Genomic DNA, 12,820 nt, shown 5'->3' on the forward strand with positions numbered 1-12,820 from the left:
TCTCCAGCTGACAGGTAAAGGAGCCGGTAATCATTTACCTTCCGTTCACTGTGTGTCTTCTGGATGTGAGGCTGGAGGCCAGGAAACTGACACCACCCTACCCTACTAGGCCAGCACCAGGCCTAGTTCAGGCTGTAAGTGGGTGCTCTTAACCCCATTTTCGTGGGTAAGGAAATAACAGCGTGGAGAGGGGAGGCACTTTCGAGGTGACCCACGTGGCAGTGGCAGAGCAGGAATATCAGCCTGGGTCTGTTGGAGCCTGTGACCAGGCTCGTCCCACCACATGGGGCTGCCACTCGTCAAGAGACACAGTGCAGACATGAGGAAGGAACCCTTCGCTTGTCAGCGTCTGCCGTCCACAAACGTGTCTAGAAACTTAAGTTTTTCAGGGGCAACAGAGAACCGAAGACAGAATGAAACACCAAAGCATGGAATGGAGTCCAAGTGCAGTGAAGCGGCCCCTTCCCTCTAGAAAACATACCCCACTCACCTATGAGCACTTCCCACTTTCCATTGGCTTGGGTCACCTCGTAAGCACAACGCATCTCATTCAGGCTCACGCCCCCCAGGATGAAGATGATGAGGCGAGGACCACTGCGGTACTCCCCTGGGGCCTTATTCTTATGCCAGTGCCCATAGCGGGCGCTGGGGCAGGAGAGAGGGGGAGGGAGAGGGAGAGAGAAAGATATTAATCATGTTTATCTGCATTCACAGCATTTATACTTCATACCTCCATGACGTGTTACACACTTGTTCTGTACACCAGTGACCGAAACAGAGTAGACGCTTAGCGAGTGTTGGCTGAACTGAACTGCAGTGCAAATTATCAAGCGCTTTGGCTGCCGGGAGAAGAATCACTATGAGCGCCTGTGCTGTGACCCCGTCATGCAGGCAACAGACGGGTTCAGGTCAGCTTTAAAGCTGGACGTTCAGCGCTTCACCCGCATGATGTCGGTCCCGGTGTCTCCCCCCAGTTGTACAGTTCTGGGCTTGTCTGGGACACTCTGCTGGAAGGAGCAGTGACCACAGAGTCCGGGGCCTGTCTGTAGCCGGCACACTGATTCACTGGACAGATGTGCACCGGGCGCCTCCCTGGGCGGGGGCCGCCCCAGCACCGAGGAGCTGACCTGAGTGAGATGTGGCTCTTGCCAACCAAGAGCTCAGGCTTAACTGGGGCGGGTGGGGGCGAGGTGGGTGGCGGGAGGATGGGGGTCTGCATCGCGCCCCAAGGAGAGGAGCTCAGTGCCGTGGGAACAAACACGGGGGAGGGCCTTCTAGTGCCGAATGGGCATCACTGGGGAAGGCTTCCTGGAGGAGGTGACACCGAGCTGCCTCCTGAACGACAGGCATCTCAGTGGCAGGACAGTTCCCCAGGTGCCCCCCCACTCCCGGCCCCGGCTTCCCTCAATGGGCCTTCACCTTGTCCTCGGAAACAATGAGAAATTGGTTGCTTCCAGGCTAAGAAAATGGGGAAAACAAAACAAAAATCGAAACAAAATGAGGGGCCATCTCTTAAGAAGATCATATATGTTTTTTCTTGTGTGGTGAATTACTTTGAGGATTTTAAAGTGTTAAATCAGCCTTGAATTCATGAAACAAACCCTTCAGCAAGATGCATTGGTCTTTGTATATGCCACTGGGTTTAGTTTGCTAATATTTTATCTATAACGTTTGCCTCTTTGTGCTTGAGGGAAGTTTTATTTAATGCCATTTTCAGATTTGCTTTTAGGATCATGTACCCATAAAATAAGTGGGAAAGTTTCTTCTCTCTTTCTATTATCTGCAAATGTGTTAATGTTGAGTGGTTTCTTCATAAAATACCAGAAGAATTCACCATTGCATTCATTGGGTTGGGAATTTCTTTTGTGGAAGTTTTAAAAATAACTAAATAGGGGTCACTGAGTTTCTATTTTTTAATTGTCAATTTTTGTAATTTGTAAAATGCATTTGTCTGTGTCATCTAAATTTTCAATTAAATTAGGATAAATTTGAAACAGAACGAGGAGAGCAAGGCTTCTCTGAACAGTGGAATCTTTACCCTTCTTCCTGACTTAGGACAGCATTAAAGCCACTTTCCACATCGCGAAGGCCAGCCCAGAGGACCTCACAGTCACTTTTTTTTGCCTGTGCAATCATTTGTTTGTCTGCCGTTGTCAGCCAGCCTGGCTGTGGCACTGTGTGGGATTTTGTATTTCACTCCAACGCTGGCAATAAACGTTTGGCCTCCACTGGCAACATGCAGGCCTGAGAGTGACGACAGAAGGGGGGGGCGGTGGAGAGAGAAGACGGGCGGGCAAAGTACGAGTAGAGGCACATGTATTGAAAAGTGTTACCCTGGGAGCCTGGGCCACACACACGAGGGAGGCAGAGAAGAGATTCTGGAGGCAAAATGTGTGCCTATTGTTGAGAGTCCCAGGGACTGGCCGTGGAGATGTGGCCTGCAGAGCACAGCAGAAAAAGCTTCTGGATGAAGGCAAGGTGGTGAACAAGAGGAAGAGCTTTCAAAAACATGCACAAGGCCTCATGGGTGGCCAAGAAAACACAGAGGGCTGGAGAACCCAGAGATGGAAGCATGGATTGCTGTCTGCTCACATCTCCAAACTGAGAAATGTCTGAACATCACCAGGTACGTGGCAGAAACCCAACATACCCAAGGCATCCACATTTCCATCATCTATGTTTCCATCAAGGATGAATCTGAGAAGTGTGGCTCTATGCAGTTGATGTATTCATCCCTTTCTTAATTACTAAAATTAACTAATGAATGAAAAGTGAAGACAGAATACACCAAGTGCCTACTACATGCCAGGCTCTGTTCTAGGCACAGAGGATAAAACAGACACGAGGGCTTCCCTGGTGGCGCAGTGGTTGAGAATCTGCCTGCCGATGCAGGGGACACGGGTTCGAGCCCTGGTCTGGGAAGATCCCACATGCCGCGGAGCAACTAGGCCCGTGAGCCACAACTACTGAGCCTGCGCGTCTGGAGCCTGTGCTCCGCAACCGGAGAGGCCGCTACAGTGAGACGCCCACGCACCGCGATGAAGAGTGGCCCCCGCTCGCCGCAACTGGAGAAAGCCCTCGCACAGAAACGAAGACCCAACACAGCCAAAAATAAATAAATAAATAAATAAATAAATAAATAAATAAATAAAGGAGGCGACCGTTGTAACAGGGGGAGACTGGCAGTAAACAAGGTAAATATTAACAGCACACTAAGCGGTGGTGTAATCTATGGAGAAAAAGCAGGGAAGGGAGACAGGAAGTTGGGGTGCTGTAATTTTTTCACTATTTTCTGTAACACTTTATTGAGAAATAATTCATGTATCATACAATTCACTCATTTAAACTGTATATAATTCAGTGGTGTTCAGTATAGTCACAGAATTGTGAGCCATCACCACAATCAATTTTAGACCATTTTCATCAACCCCAAAAAGAAATTCTGTACCTATTAGCAGTCGCTCCCCATTCCCCAACCCTTACCCCCATCCCCAGTTCCGAGCAACCACCAATCTACTTTCTGTCTTGAGACTAGCCCGTTCTAGACATTTCATATAAATGGAATCATAGTGTATGTGGGCTTTAGTGATTGGCTTCTATTCACTTAGTATAATATTGTCAATGTTTGTCCATGTTACGGCATGGATCAGTATTTCATTCCTATCTTTGGCTGAACAATATTCCATTGTATGAATGTACCATATTTTTTTTAATCCATTCATCAGCTGATAGACATTTAGGTCATCTCCACTTTTGAGCTATTAGGAATAATGCTGCTAGGAAGACTAGGTGTACTGTAATTTTAAACAGGGTGGTTAGGGAAGATGGGAGAAGGTAACAATTTATTAAAGACCTGGAGGAGAAAAGAGGTGAGCCATGCAGAGATATCTGGGGACAGATCATTTCAGGCAGAGGGAAAAGCAAGTGCAAAGGTCCTGAGGCAGAAGTAAGCCTGGTGTGTTCGGGGAAGAGCAAGGAGGCTGGTGTGGCTGAAGTGGGGGAGGAGTAGGGAGTGAGGGAGGAACGGGAAGCCAGGGGCTGAAGGGCCTCATGGGCTGCTGCAAGGACTTGGCCTGCACCCTGGCTGTGATGAGAAGCAATGGGAGGGTTCTCGAGGGTCGTGAGGCGTCACAGCAGGACTGCCGTGCGGCTGCCGTCCAACCACACACAGTGCCGCTTGCTCCCTGCTCGCTTGCTCAGGGACTTGCACTCACCTGACCGCGGTGGTGCTGAAGGAGGCAGAGGAGCGGGTGGAGATGTACGGGTAGTGCTTGGTGTCAAGTCTGTCTTCAATGGTGTCCTGGAAAGAAGAGACACAGCTGTCGACCGGCCATCTCTTTGCAAAGGGCTGATGCAATCAAGGTAAGACAATTCGAAGAACAAGTCACTCAGCCAGAACCATGGCCAGCTTTGCAACAACCAGAGCTCCCCTGCCCGCTGCCCGCTACCGGGCGCCTCATGCTGTGCTCGGAGCGGGCGGACCAGATGCTCCGCAACCAGCGGATACAATGAGGTTAAGTTTGTAGGTCTGCTCTTGAAGAGAAGTTTTTAAAAAACCTGCATTGGGCTTCCCTGGTGGCGCAGTGGTTAAGAATCTGCCTGCCAATGCAGGGGACATGGGTTCGAGCCCTGGTCCGGGAAGATCCCACATGCTGCAGAGCAGCTAAGCCCGTGTGCCACAGCTGCTGAGCCTGCGCTCTAGGGCCCACGAGCCACAACTACTGAAGCCCGCACACCTAGAGCCCGTGCTCCACAACAAGAGAAGCCACCGCAATGAGAAGCCCGTGCACCGCAACGCAGGGTAGCCCCTGCTCGCCACAACTAGAGAAAGCCCACACGCAGCAACGAAGACCCAACACAGCCAAAAACAATAAATAAATACAATAAACTTAAAAAAAAACCTGCATTAATTTTTCTTGCTTTTCTTCCACCCTTTTATGTTCCACGTGAGGTTATAAATGTCGCATCCTGTCCAATAAACTCCTGACCCTTGCCATCCGTCTTGAAGACACTAGGCATGGGCAGTCTCTCAGGCAAGCTGAGGCCTTACAGCCTCGGTTACCCAAGGGCCTAATTATCTGGTGGGTGGATCCAGCTACCCACCCCCTGCTGCCGAGAAGTCTACACTCCTAACAGCTATCCTGTGAAGCCCACACATGTCTCTTTGGGGGACTGGGGTTGGGGGTGGGGAAGGAAAAGGGAGCAGAGAACAAAGGAGGGAATGAGACAGAGCGGTTGATCCACTCTGCCAAGCAAAGAAACGTAATTAGTTTCAAGATGTCTCACGTTCACCCATCTTTTTGGTTTGTGGGTTTTAAAAATAGGAAGCTGACTCACTATATATACTTAAAATATATTTATTTTAACATACAATTCAGTGGGAACACATGGACTGCTATGAATTAACAAAGGGATCCTGGCCAAGACCTTTCATTCTCTGGACCCCAGTCCTGTCCACCTGTCAAGTGCAGGAACTGGAAAGACCATCTCCAATTCCCACCCCAAAGCTCCCAGGGTGCATCAGGATTCTACACAGGGTTTCCTCGACCTCGAGCTACAAGAAGGGGAGGAAGGGGCACCGCTGGGCTACCTGACTGTCACAGATACGAAACACCTACTATGCGCAAGGCTCGGTGCCAGAGGACACGTCAGGTGAGGGCACAGGACCAAGGTCTAAAACGATGAGCCAACACAGCGAGCAGCACACACATGTAAAGAGCACCCCTGACACATGCTGTGGGAGTCCAGGGAGGCCTCTGCGGTGCTCGGTGGGCAGACAGGTGGGCCAGTGTATGGGACTTGGCAGGAAGGCAGGGTTCAGGAGGTGGAAAGGAGGGTGAGAACTCCAGGCAGGGGAGAGGGTTGAGCAGACACATGATCGGCAGGGTCTGTGGCTGACGTGAGGGCTGAAGGAGGGGCGCAGCGGGAGAGGCGGAGGATGGGCTGGGGTCTATTTCCAGAGGCCCTCCCGCCCTGCTGCGTTCTTGGCGTGGCGCGCCTCACTCATAGGAACTTCAGGTGCTGTGACGGGTTTGGTTCCTTCGGCTGCAGTACCATTGAGGGGTCTCTACCGCGGGGCTCAATGTGTGGATCTGAGGATCCACACCTGACAGCCTCCTGGGGCTGCTCTGCACAAACCCTCCAAGGCCTGGGTGCAAGTCCCCGGGTGTCACCCCCACCCGAGGGCAGGTGAGGCTGAAGCCTCCGGGCCTCAGGTGCAGAGCCCCGGGCCCGGCTGCCCTTGTGCCCTCGTCTCGGCCCGCGCTGACCTCCATGATGTCTTTGATGATCGGGGTCCATCGTGAGAGCTGGTAGGTCTGCTCGCTGATGCGCTCCTTCCGCTCCGGTTTGCTCCTGCGACGCAGCGTGGACTGAATGCAAACACACGATACGAGGCTCTGAGTCAGCGCCTGGGCCCGCGAGGCCCCGCTGGCCCCTGGGCTCCCTTCCGGGAGTCAGCCCTGGCAAAGACTAAGAAGTAGGGAGCTTTTCCTGCAAAAGCCCGGACTATGCCCCGTGGGCTCCAGCCCAAGAACCTGGAGCAAACTTGGTTCTTCAAAGCCAGGAAAAATGGCAAACGTGGGTCAAACGGATAAGTGCCATTTCTTACAAATGCAGGGAGTTAAAAAAATTAGTTTGTTGTCAATTATAGGAGAAAATACTGCTCTGGTGTAACTTTGATTTTGCTTCAACAGCACGGGAGGCACTGAATGAATCATCTCTGTTCTCATTTGGTCCCTTTGTGAACAAGGGCCTGAAAACGCCAGATGGCCCCCAGTCACAGGTCTCTGGTCCGGTGGCTCCGGAACAAAGCTTTTGACTCTAAGATTCCAGAAGGGGCACACCTACAACCCTGCTTTACCAGCACTGAGGCGTGAGCTGCCTCCCTGCAGGAAGTGGGGTTCCTACAAGCAAGGTTCCTGGCGGGGGGCTCTGAAGAGTCCTGGAACCCCCGCCCAGCCTCTTCCAGAGCTCATTGCTGGTCGGGCCCCCCACACCTGACCCCACTGGGTCCTGAGTCATTGTCAGAGAAGCAGACCCAAAGGTGGCAAGGCGGCATGACACTAAGCGTTGTGTTCGCAACCTCACAGAAGATGCTGAGTCTAAGTGTCCTACGGCAGAGCCAGGCTGACTCAAGACACGTGGGACAGAGCTGGTATGACTCCTGTTTGGGGCGGGTTCACAGACACAGCTCGGCTCTGTGACTATGTGTGCCTCCTTGATGTGCCCGCCTGGGTTCCTGGCGCTACACCTTGATTTTATCTATACCTCTACCCCTGCATCCCTCTGATTTTATGTTTTCTCTTTCTCAGTGTTGAGTGTGTGTACTGTAAGCAGCCTTAAGTCAGTCAGGGGAGAAGAGATGAGAGCTGCTGTCTCCCCTCTGCCTCCCCCCGATGCGAGGCTGGTGCTCACATCCGTGACGATGGGCACCCCGAGGTGGGCCATGTTGGTGATGATCTCACTGTCCTCCGGGGGGATCTGGGCGTGCTGGATCAGCTTGTTCAGGTTTTCCTCGGTGATGCCTGCGAGAACAAAACCCCGATCACCACGCCAGCCCCTGGACATCACACACTGAGAAGCAGAGCCTGCGGAACAGTGCCCCTTCTCCTCGGGATTAGTGGGAACTAATCCGCTCATGGCATCAGGTTTACTGTAAGACAAGACAAGATCAGGACTCCAATTCCACTCTAGCCTACGGGCTATGACCAGCAGCAGCTGCCCCTCATGGTCTGTATTTCCATCCGTCTCCCGCTTCTCAGCCGTCACCACCACCCCTGGCCCACATCACAGTCAGCTTGGACAGGAGAGCCTCTGTGTCCATCTTTGGCACAATGGACACCTATGGACACTTATGGGCAACATATGTGGGTAAAAATCAGTTATTTAAAGGCACAGATTACAAATGTAGGGCAAGTTAAAAGTATCTAGCAGAAACGCTCTAATAAACTGGCCATAAAGCCAATAGACTCTCCCAGCTGTCCCCACCCCATCCTCTTCGAATTATCCCGTCCCTCTGACTAACTCCAGAATCAATGGGGGATACTCAGCCTCTAGTTGCAACTGTTTTGCCTACGTGACATTTCCCCAGATGTAAACAGCCCCTCAGATCTTATTAAACACCCCTTTCCTTCCCTTTTCCTTGTCTTTTACACTGTTTTCCACTTTGTTCTCTCTCTCCCAGCTGCCTCATTTTCCCCAAGAAAAGGCCTATCCCCCTCCTCTATATCCCACCATTCCTACCATTCTTCAAAAAGATGTAGAGAAGGATGATGCGGATTTTGTCGTAAGTGCTGACATTCGCGTCCAGCAGAATGGGGACAATGGCTCTCATGGGGTCCTTGATCTTCTCCCCTTCAGCATCCGTGCCCATCGCCAGGTCCTGCAGAAAACACACCATGTTGACCCCATTTCTGGCAACAGTCTGGACAAATGGTAACTATTAGAAAACTGGTTCTCCATAAACGTCTGGGATGTTTAGTTTGGTTGGGGGAAGGTCTTCAGCAGGTGCTTATGCTCTCAATTAATTAATCAGAACAGGGGTAATCAGCACTGGTATCTGCGGCATCAGTGAGAACCGAGGAAAGCCCCAGGCTTTGCTTTCCAAAACCAGGAACCACACTGATTTGCCATCTTGTTTAAAGGCAGGCTGTTCCCTCCAGGTGAGTTCCAGTGTACGTGTGCCAATTCCTCGGGGAAAGCCTCAATACTGGTAGGTCCTCAAGAGGGACAAAGTCCTACAGAGGGATCGGGGCTTAAGGGGATGCACTTCCCACATGTGAAAAGCTTCAATATTATAAGGTGCCTCCGCCTGGCTGGACTCTTCCTGCTCCACTCCCCTTGGCACGGAAGGCTGTGCCTGCTGAGTTTTAACTACTCCAGGATTTTAGCCTCTGTTTTTAATCTTCCAACCACTTTTAGGGAGAGGAGAAAAAAACGTGGGCTCCCTGCAAATCCCACTGAAGGAGATGAAGGGGGAGGGGGTGCTAACAGTGGGACTGAAGATAAAGAGTGAAGTAAGCACGGTCTATGGCCCCGCCCTCACAACTCAGGCAAGAGGCGGATCCATTCTCAACAGGCCCGAGAAAGCAGCACATCAGTCTCAGCAAACCAAGAACGATTTGGTCTTGTTCTGAGACCAGCGGCTGCAACTTTCTCTGGAGCTCTTACAGAGGTTGCCGGAAGGTTGCCCTTTTTCCCTCAAGATCCCAGGAGTCCGTAATGAGCATGATCTCAAGCTCGGGCCTCTGCCCAGCCCGGGCCAGAGGAAGGTGGGGCCCCTCTCCAAGGCCCTTTCCCAGCTCAGCGCAGCCTCAACAAACATCTGCTCAGCAGGACCTGGCTCTAATACTGCCTCAAAGTCAGATTTAATGTGACTACATAGCACAGGGAGATCAGCTCGGTGTTCTGTGACCACCTAGAGGGGTGGGATAGGGAGGGTGGGAGGGAGACGCAAGAGGGAGGAGATATGGGGATATATGTATATGTATGGCTGATTCACTTTGTTATAAAGCAGAAACTAACACACCATTGTAAAGCAATTATACTCCAATAAAGATGTTTAAAAAAATAGTAAATAAATAAATTAAAAAAAATTTAATGTGACTAGTTCAACGAATACCACTGGGCACTTCTGGAAAAATGTAGACTTCCAAGGATGAATCCCAACTGCATTTGTACCGTTTGCTCTAGGGACAACCTATCTTCTGGAGAGTCAAGTTCTCGTGGAGAGGACGCCTTGCGTTTGCAAACATCACCCATGAAACTGATGAATTTCAGCAGGGCTACTTCCCCGTAGGACAGAGTCCATGAATCAGGGCTGGTCTTACAAACCTAGCCGAGCCTGTCACATCAAACCAGGAGATTTAAAGCTTAGCCTCACACTGAGAACTTGAGTTCTTTTTTCTGTGAAGAGGGACCTTTGGCTGAGGCTTCGGCGTCGTGGGATGACCTCCCCTCCCTTAGAAGCTGACCCCGGTTGAGAAATGTTATCATGTGTGAGGAATGTAGTGCCAGGATTAGTGACTCGACACGACACTCCTGGAAAATGTGGCAGCTTTGTTATGTCCCTTTGCAGACGAGGAAAAGAAAGCAGAGAGAAACAAGCACGTCAGACAAACCAGTGACAGGGACAGAACTCCGATCCCAATTGTGATCAGGGAGGCTGTGGGTGAATTTCTGACCTTCGGCTGCCCTACCCACTTTCAGCCTCTAGGTCTCCAAGCTGCTGTGGCTACGGCAGGAGGCAAAGACATTCAGGATACAACCTTCAGCCAGCCCTGTCAATGTAGGGCTCAGCGCTGCGTACACCTCTCTTCTGCCATTCCAGGGAGCCTCTGGAAAGTCAGACATGCAGAATCCAAACGGCATGGCATTCCAGACCAACCTAGTCCCTACCACTGAGCGTGGAACTGCACTGGCTCCAGAGAGTCGAGACAACACGATCTAGCAGGCTTTCCCATTTCTATTTCCTATGATTCTGCAGGGTGTTCAAGGTTAAGCAAATAAATGGGCCTGGCAGAAAGAGAAGGAAAAGGCCCTACCTGTTCCACCCGGCAGAGTTTGTCCACGGTGCCTTGGTAATGCTTCATGCAGTCCTCGGCAAGGTGCAGGTGGGTCGAATACTAGGACAAAGCAGAGAGCGTGTGGTCAAGGAATCACTCGCCGATTTGCGCAGCATCTAGTAAGCACCTGCTATGTATTGACACAGGGCTAGGCACCAAGGCGTCTCCAGCCTCATAAAGGAGATGAAATATGCGTTCAAGCAGGTTCACAGACACCGCTGGGTAGAGAATTGTGTGTGTCGGGAAGAGGGACAGACCACCTTCTACAAGAGTCAAGAGGAAGGAGAAATCCTTTATGGGGGTGGGGTGGGGTGATGGTTTCACAGGCATCCACAAATCCTTTCATACTCCTCCCTCCAGCAGGTGGCGCTCAATCCCCCTCGCCTTCGTGTGGATTTAGTGACTCGTTTCTAAGGCGGAAGCGATGTGTGACTCCCAGATCATTGTGACTTCCTCCGAGCTCTCTCTCTCAGGCCCATGGGGTGAGGAATTGGAAGGATACAGAGAGAAAAAGATGAAGAGGAGAAAAGAAAATCATGGGAAATAACCTGTCTATCCCAACCTTTCATTTTTTTCTAATAAAAATTGAAGATGACTAAAAACCCGTGGATTTCTATGAATCAGCAAGGGTAGAGGGGCCTTTTTGCAGCTGTTTATACTCACGACGCGAATGGATCATTTTGGATCGTCATACCTTGCTGAGCTCTTTCTGGTACTGGGGCATTTTCTTCAGCATCTGGGACAGGTCCCGCATGGTGGTCTATGGGAAGAGGGAAGCACATGGTCTCACTCCAAAGGCCCTGAGCTAAGAGGGTGGGCAAGGGGGGTGGGCACAGGACAGGACAGCAGCCAGCACCGGACTCCCGAGTGCACACTCTGTAACCCCCCCAAGTGCATCTGTTAAACACAAGATCACATGTGTTTAGATTTCCACCTCTCTGGCTCAAAAAATTATTGATCCAAATACCGTGACTGTCTTATAGGTGGGGAACTGACCTCTGAAATCTAGCAACTATGTTTTATTTATTGGACTAGAAAGTTACTGAGAGCATAATTCTTGCCAGGAAAGAACAGTTTTTCCTCTGAATGCTGCTTTTCTGCATACTCAGCTCAAGCAGTCACGGAATCAATTCACATTTCATCTCCGCAGAAAGGCTGTAGTTGTGTAGACAGGTAGGAAGTAGGGAGAAGGGGAGAGAAGGCTGGAATCTGCATCCTGACAGGTGGAAGGGCTCTGCTGACTTTCTAATTGGGTGACCCACCTAATCCCACTCATGTACCTAAAAGAAATTTATTGAATGACTACTACATACCAGGCACTTTTAGGTGCTGGAGATGCAAGGACAAAAAAAGAATTTCTGCCTTCATGGAGCTAACACTGAGCAGAGGAGCCATTCTAAGTGAGTGGATTAGCACCCTTGGAGGGAATCATGAATGTGGGTGCAGAGCAGAGACACCTCCCTAGTCTTGGCTCAGAGAAAACGATGCCTGAGCCAAAGGAAAGGGACCTCATAAGGCAAGGCCGAGGCAAGGAACACAGGCATGGCTTGAGCAAGGCAATGGGGGCAAGGAGGAGGGAGGCAGAGATGAGAGTCTGTGGGGCCCGATGACCTGGGCTCTGTAAGGCGTGTCCACGGTGGGGCTTGATTCTACTGGGATCAGGAAATCGCTTAATGATCCTAAGCCAGGGAGCAATACAGTCAGAGCGGCATTTCTCCTAAGAAGAGTAAAACACCTCTGATAAACAGTCAGGAGGAGGAGAGGCCCAGGTGAATCAGGATATAAATTCTAATGCTACCACAAGCTAAAAAAGGTTTTAGCAAGTTCTTCTGGCTTAAAGTGAACCATGATCCAAAACAGTAAACACTAATCTTCAGAGTAACAAGGAGCAGCTCTCTATAAATATCAAAAGGCGGGGGGTTCGGATCTCAATTTTGAATACAAAAATAAGACAAAATGGTAGAGATGAAAAGAGGACCGTGACCCTCTCAGCCCCCAGCTCACTAGCCCCGTGCTGAGGAGGCATCTTCCCCGCCCCCAGAGAGAAAGCAGGGGTTTCGGCTTTCTCTGGAGCTCTGGAGCACTGGAGCATGAGTCCGGGTTTACCTTCTCTCCAGTATTCATTCTCTTGCTGGAAGAAAAATCCTTCAGAGAACGGGTGACTTCCCTGGAAGACAGAAGGACGCAGCTAAGCTTCAACGCGGCACCAAGTGTCTCTATATGATGCTATAGGAGTCATGCAAGATTCCTCCTTT

General features: G+C 50.7%; 1 protein-coding gene across 1 annotated transcript in view; it reads right to left on the reverse strand.

Moving 5' to 3' along the window:
* The window catches only part of STXBP1 (syntaxin binding protein 1), a 70,653-nt gene that overhangs the window by 8,570 nt on the left and 49,263 nt on the right, over positions 1-12,820 (reverse strand). The window contains exons 11-18 of the mRNA XM_068552817.1: positions 12,672-12,732; positions 11,260-11,325; positions 10,545-10,625; positions 8,245-8,383; positions 7,417-7,526; positions 6,270-6,371; positions 4,215-4,300; positions 491-645 (exon numbers count right to left, since the gene is read on the reverse strand). Coding sequence (XP_068408918.1) covers positions 491-645; positions 4,215-4,300; positions 6,270-6,371; positions 7,417-7,526; positions 8,245-8,383; positions 10,545-10,625; positions 11,260-11,325; positions 12,672-12,732 — 800 coding nt within the window. The remainder of the gene's footprint in view (positions 1-490; positions 646-4,214; positions 4,301-6,269; positions 6,372-7,416; positions 7,527-8,244; positions 8,384-10,544; positions 10,626-11,259; positions 11,326-12,671; positions 12,733-12,820) is intronic.

The sequence above is a fragment of the Eschrichtius robustus genome, chromosome 10 (assembly GCF_028021215.1).
Source record: "Eschrichtius robustus isolate mEscRob2 chromosome 10, mEscRob2.pri, whole genome shotgun sequence".
NCBI classification, from domain to species: domain Eukaryota; kingdom Metazoa; phylum Chordata; class Mammalia; order Artiodactyla; family Eschrichtiidae; genus Eschrichtius; species Eschrichtius robustus.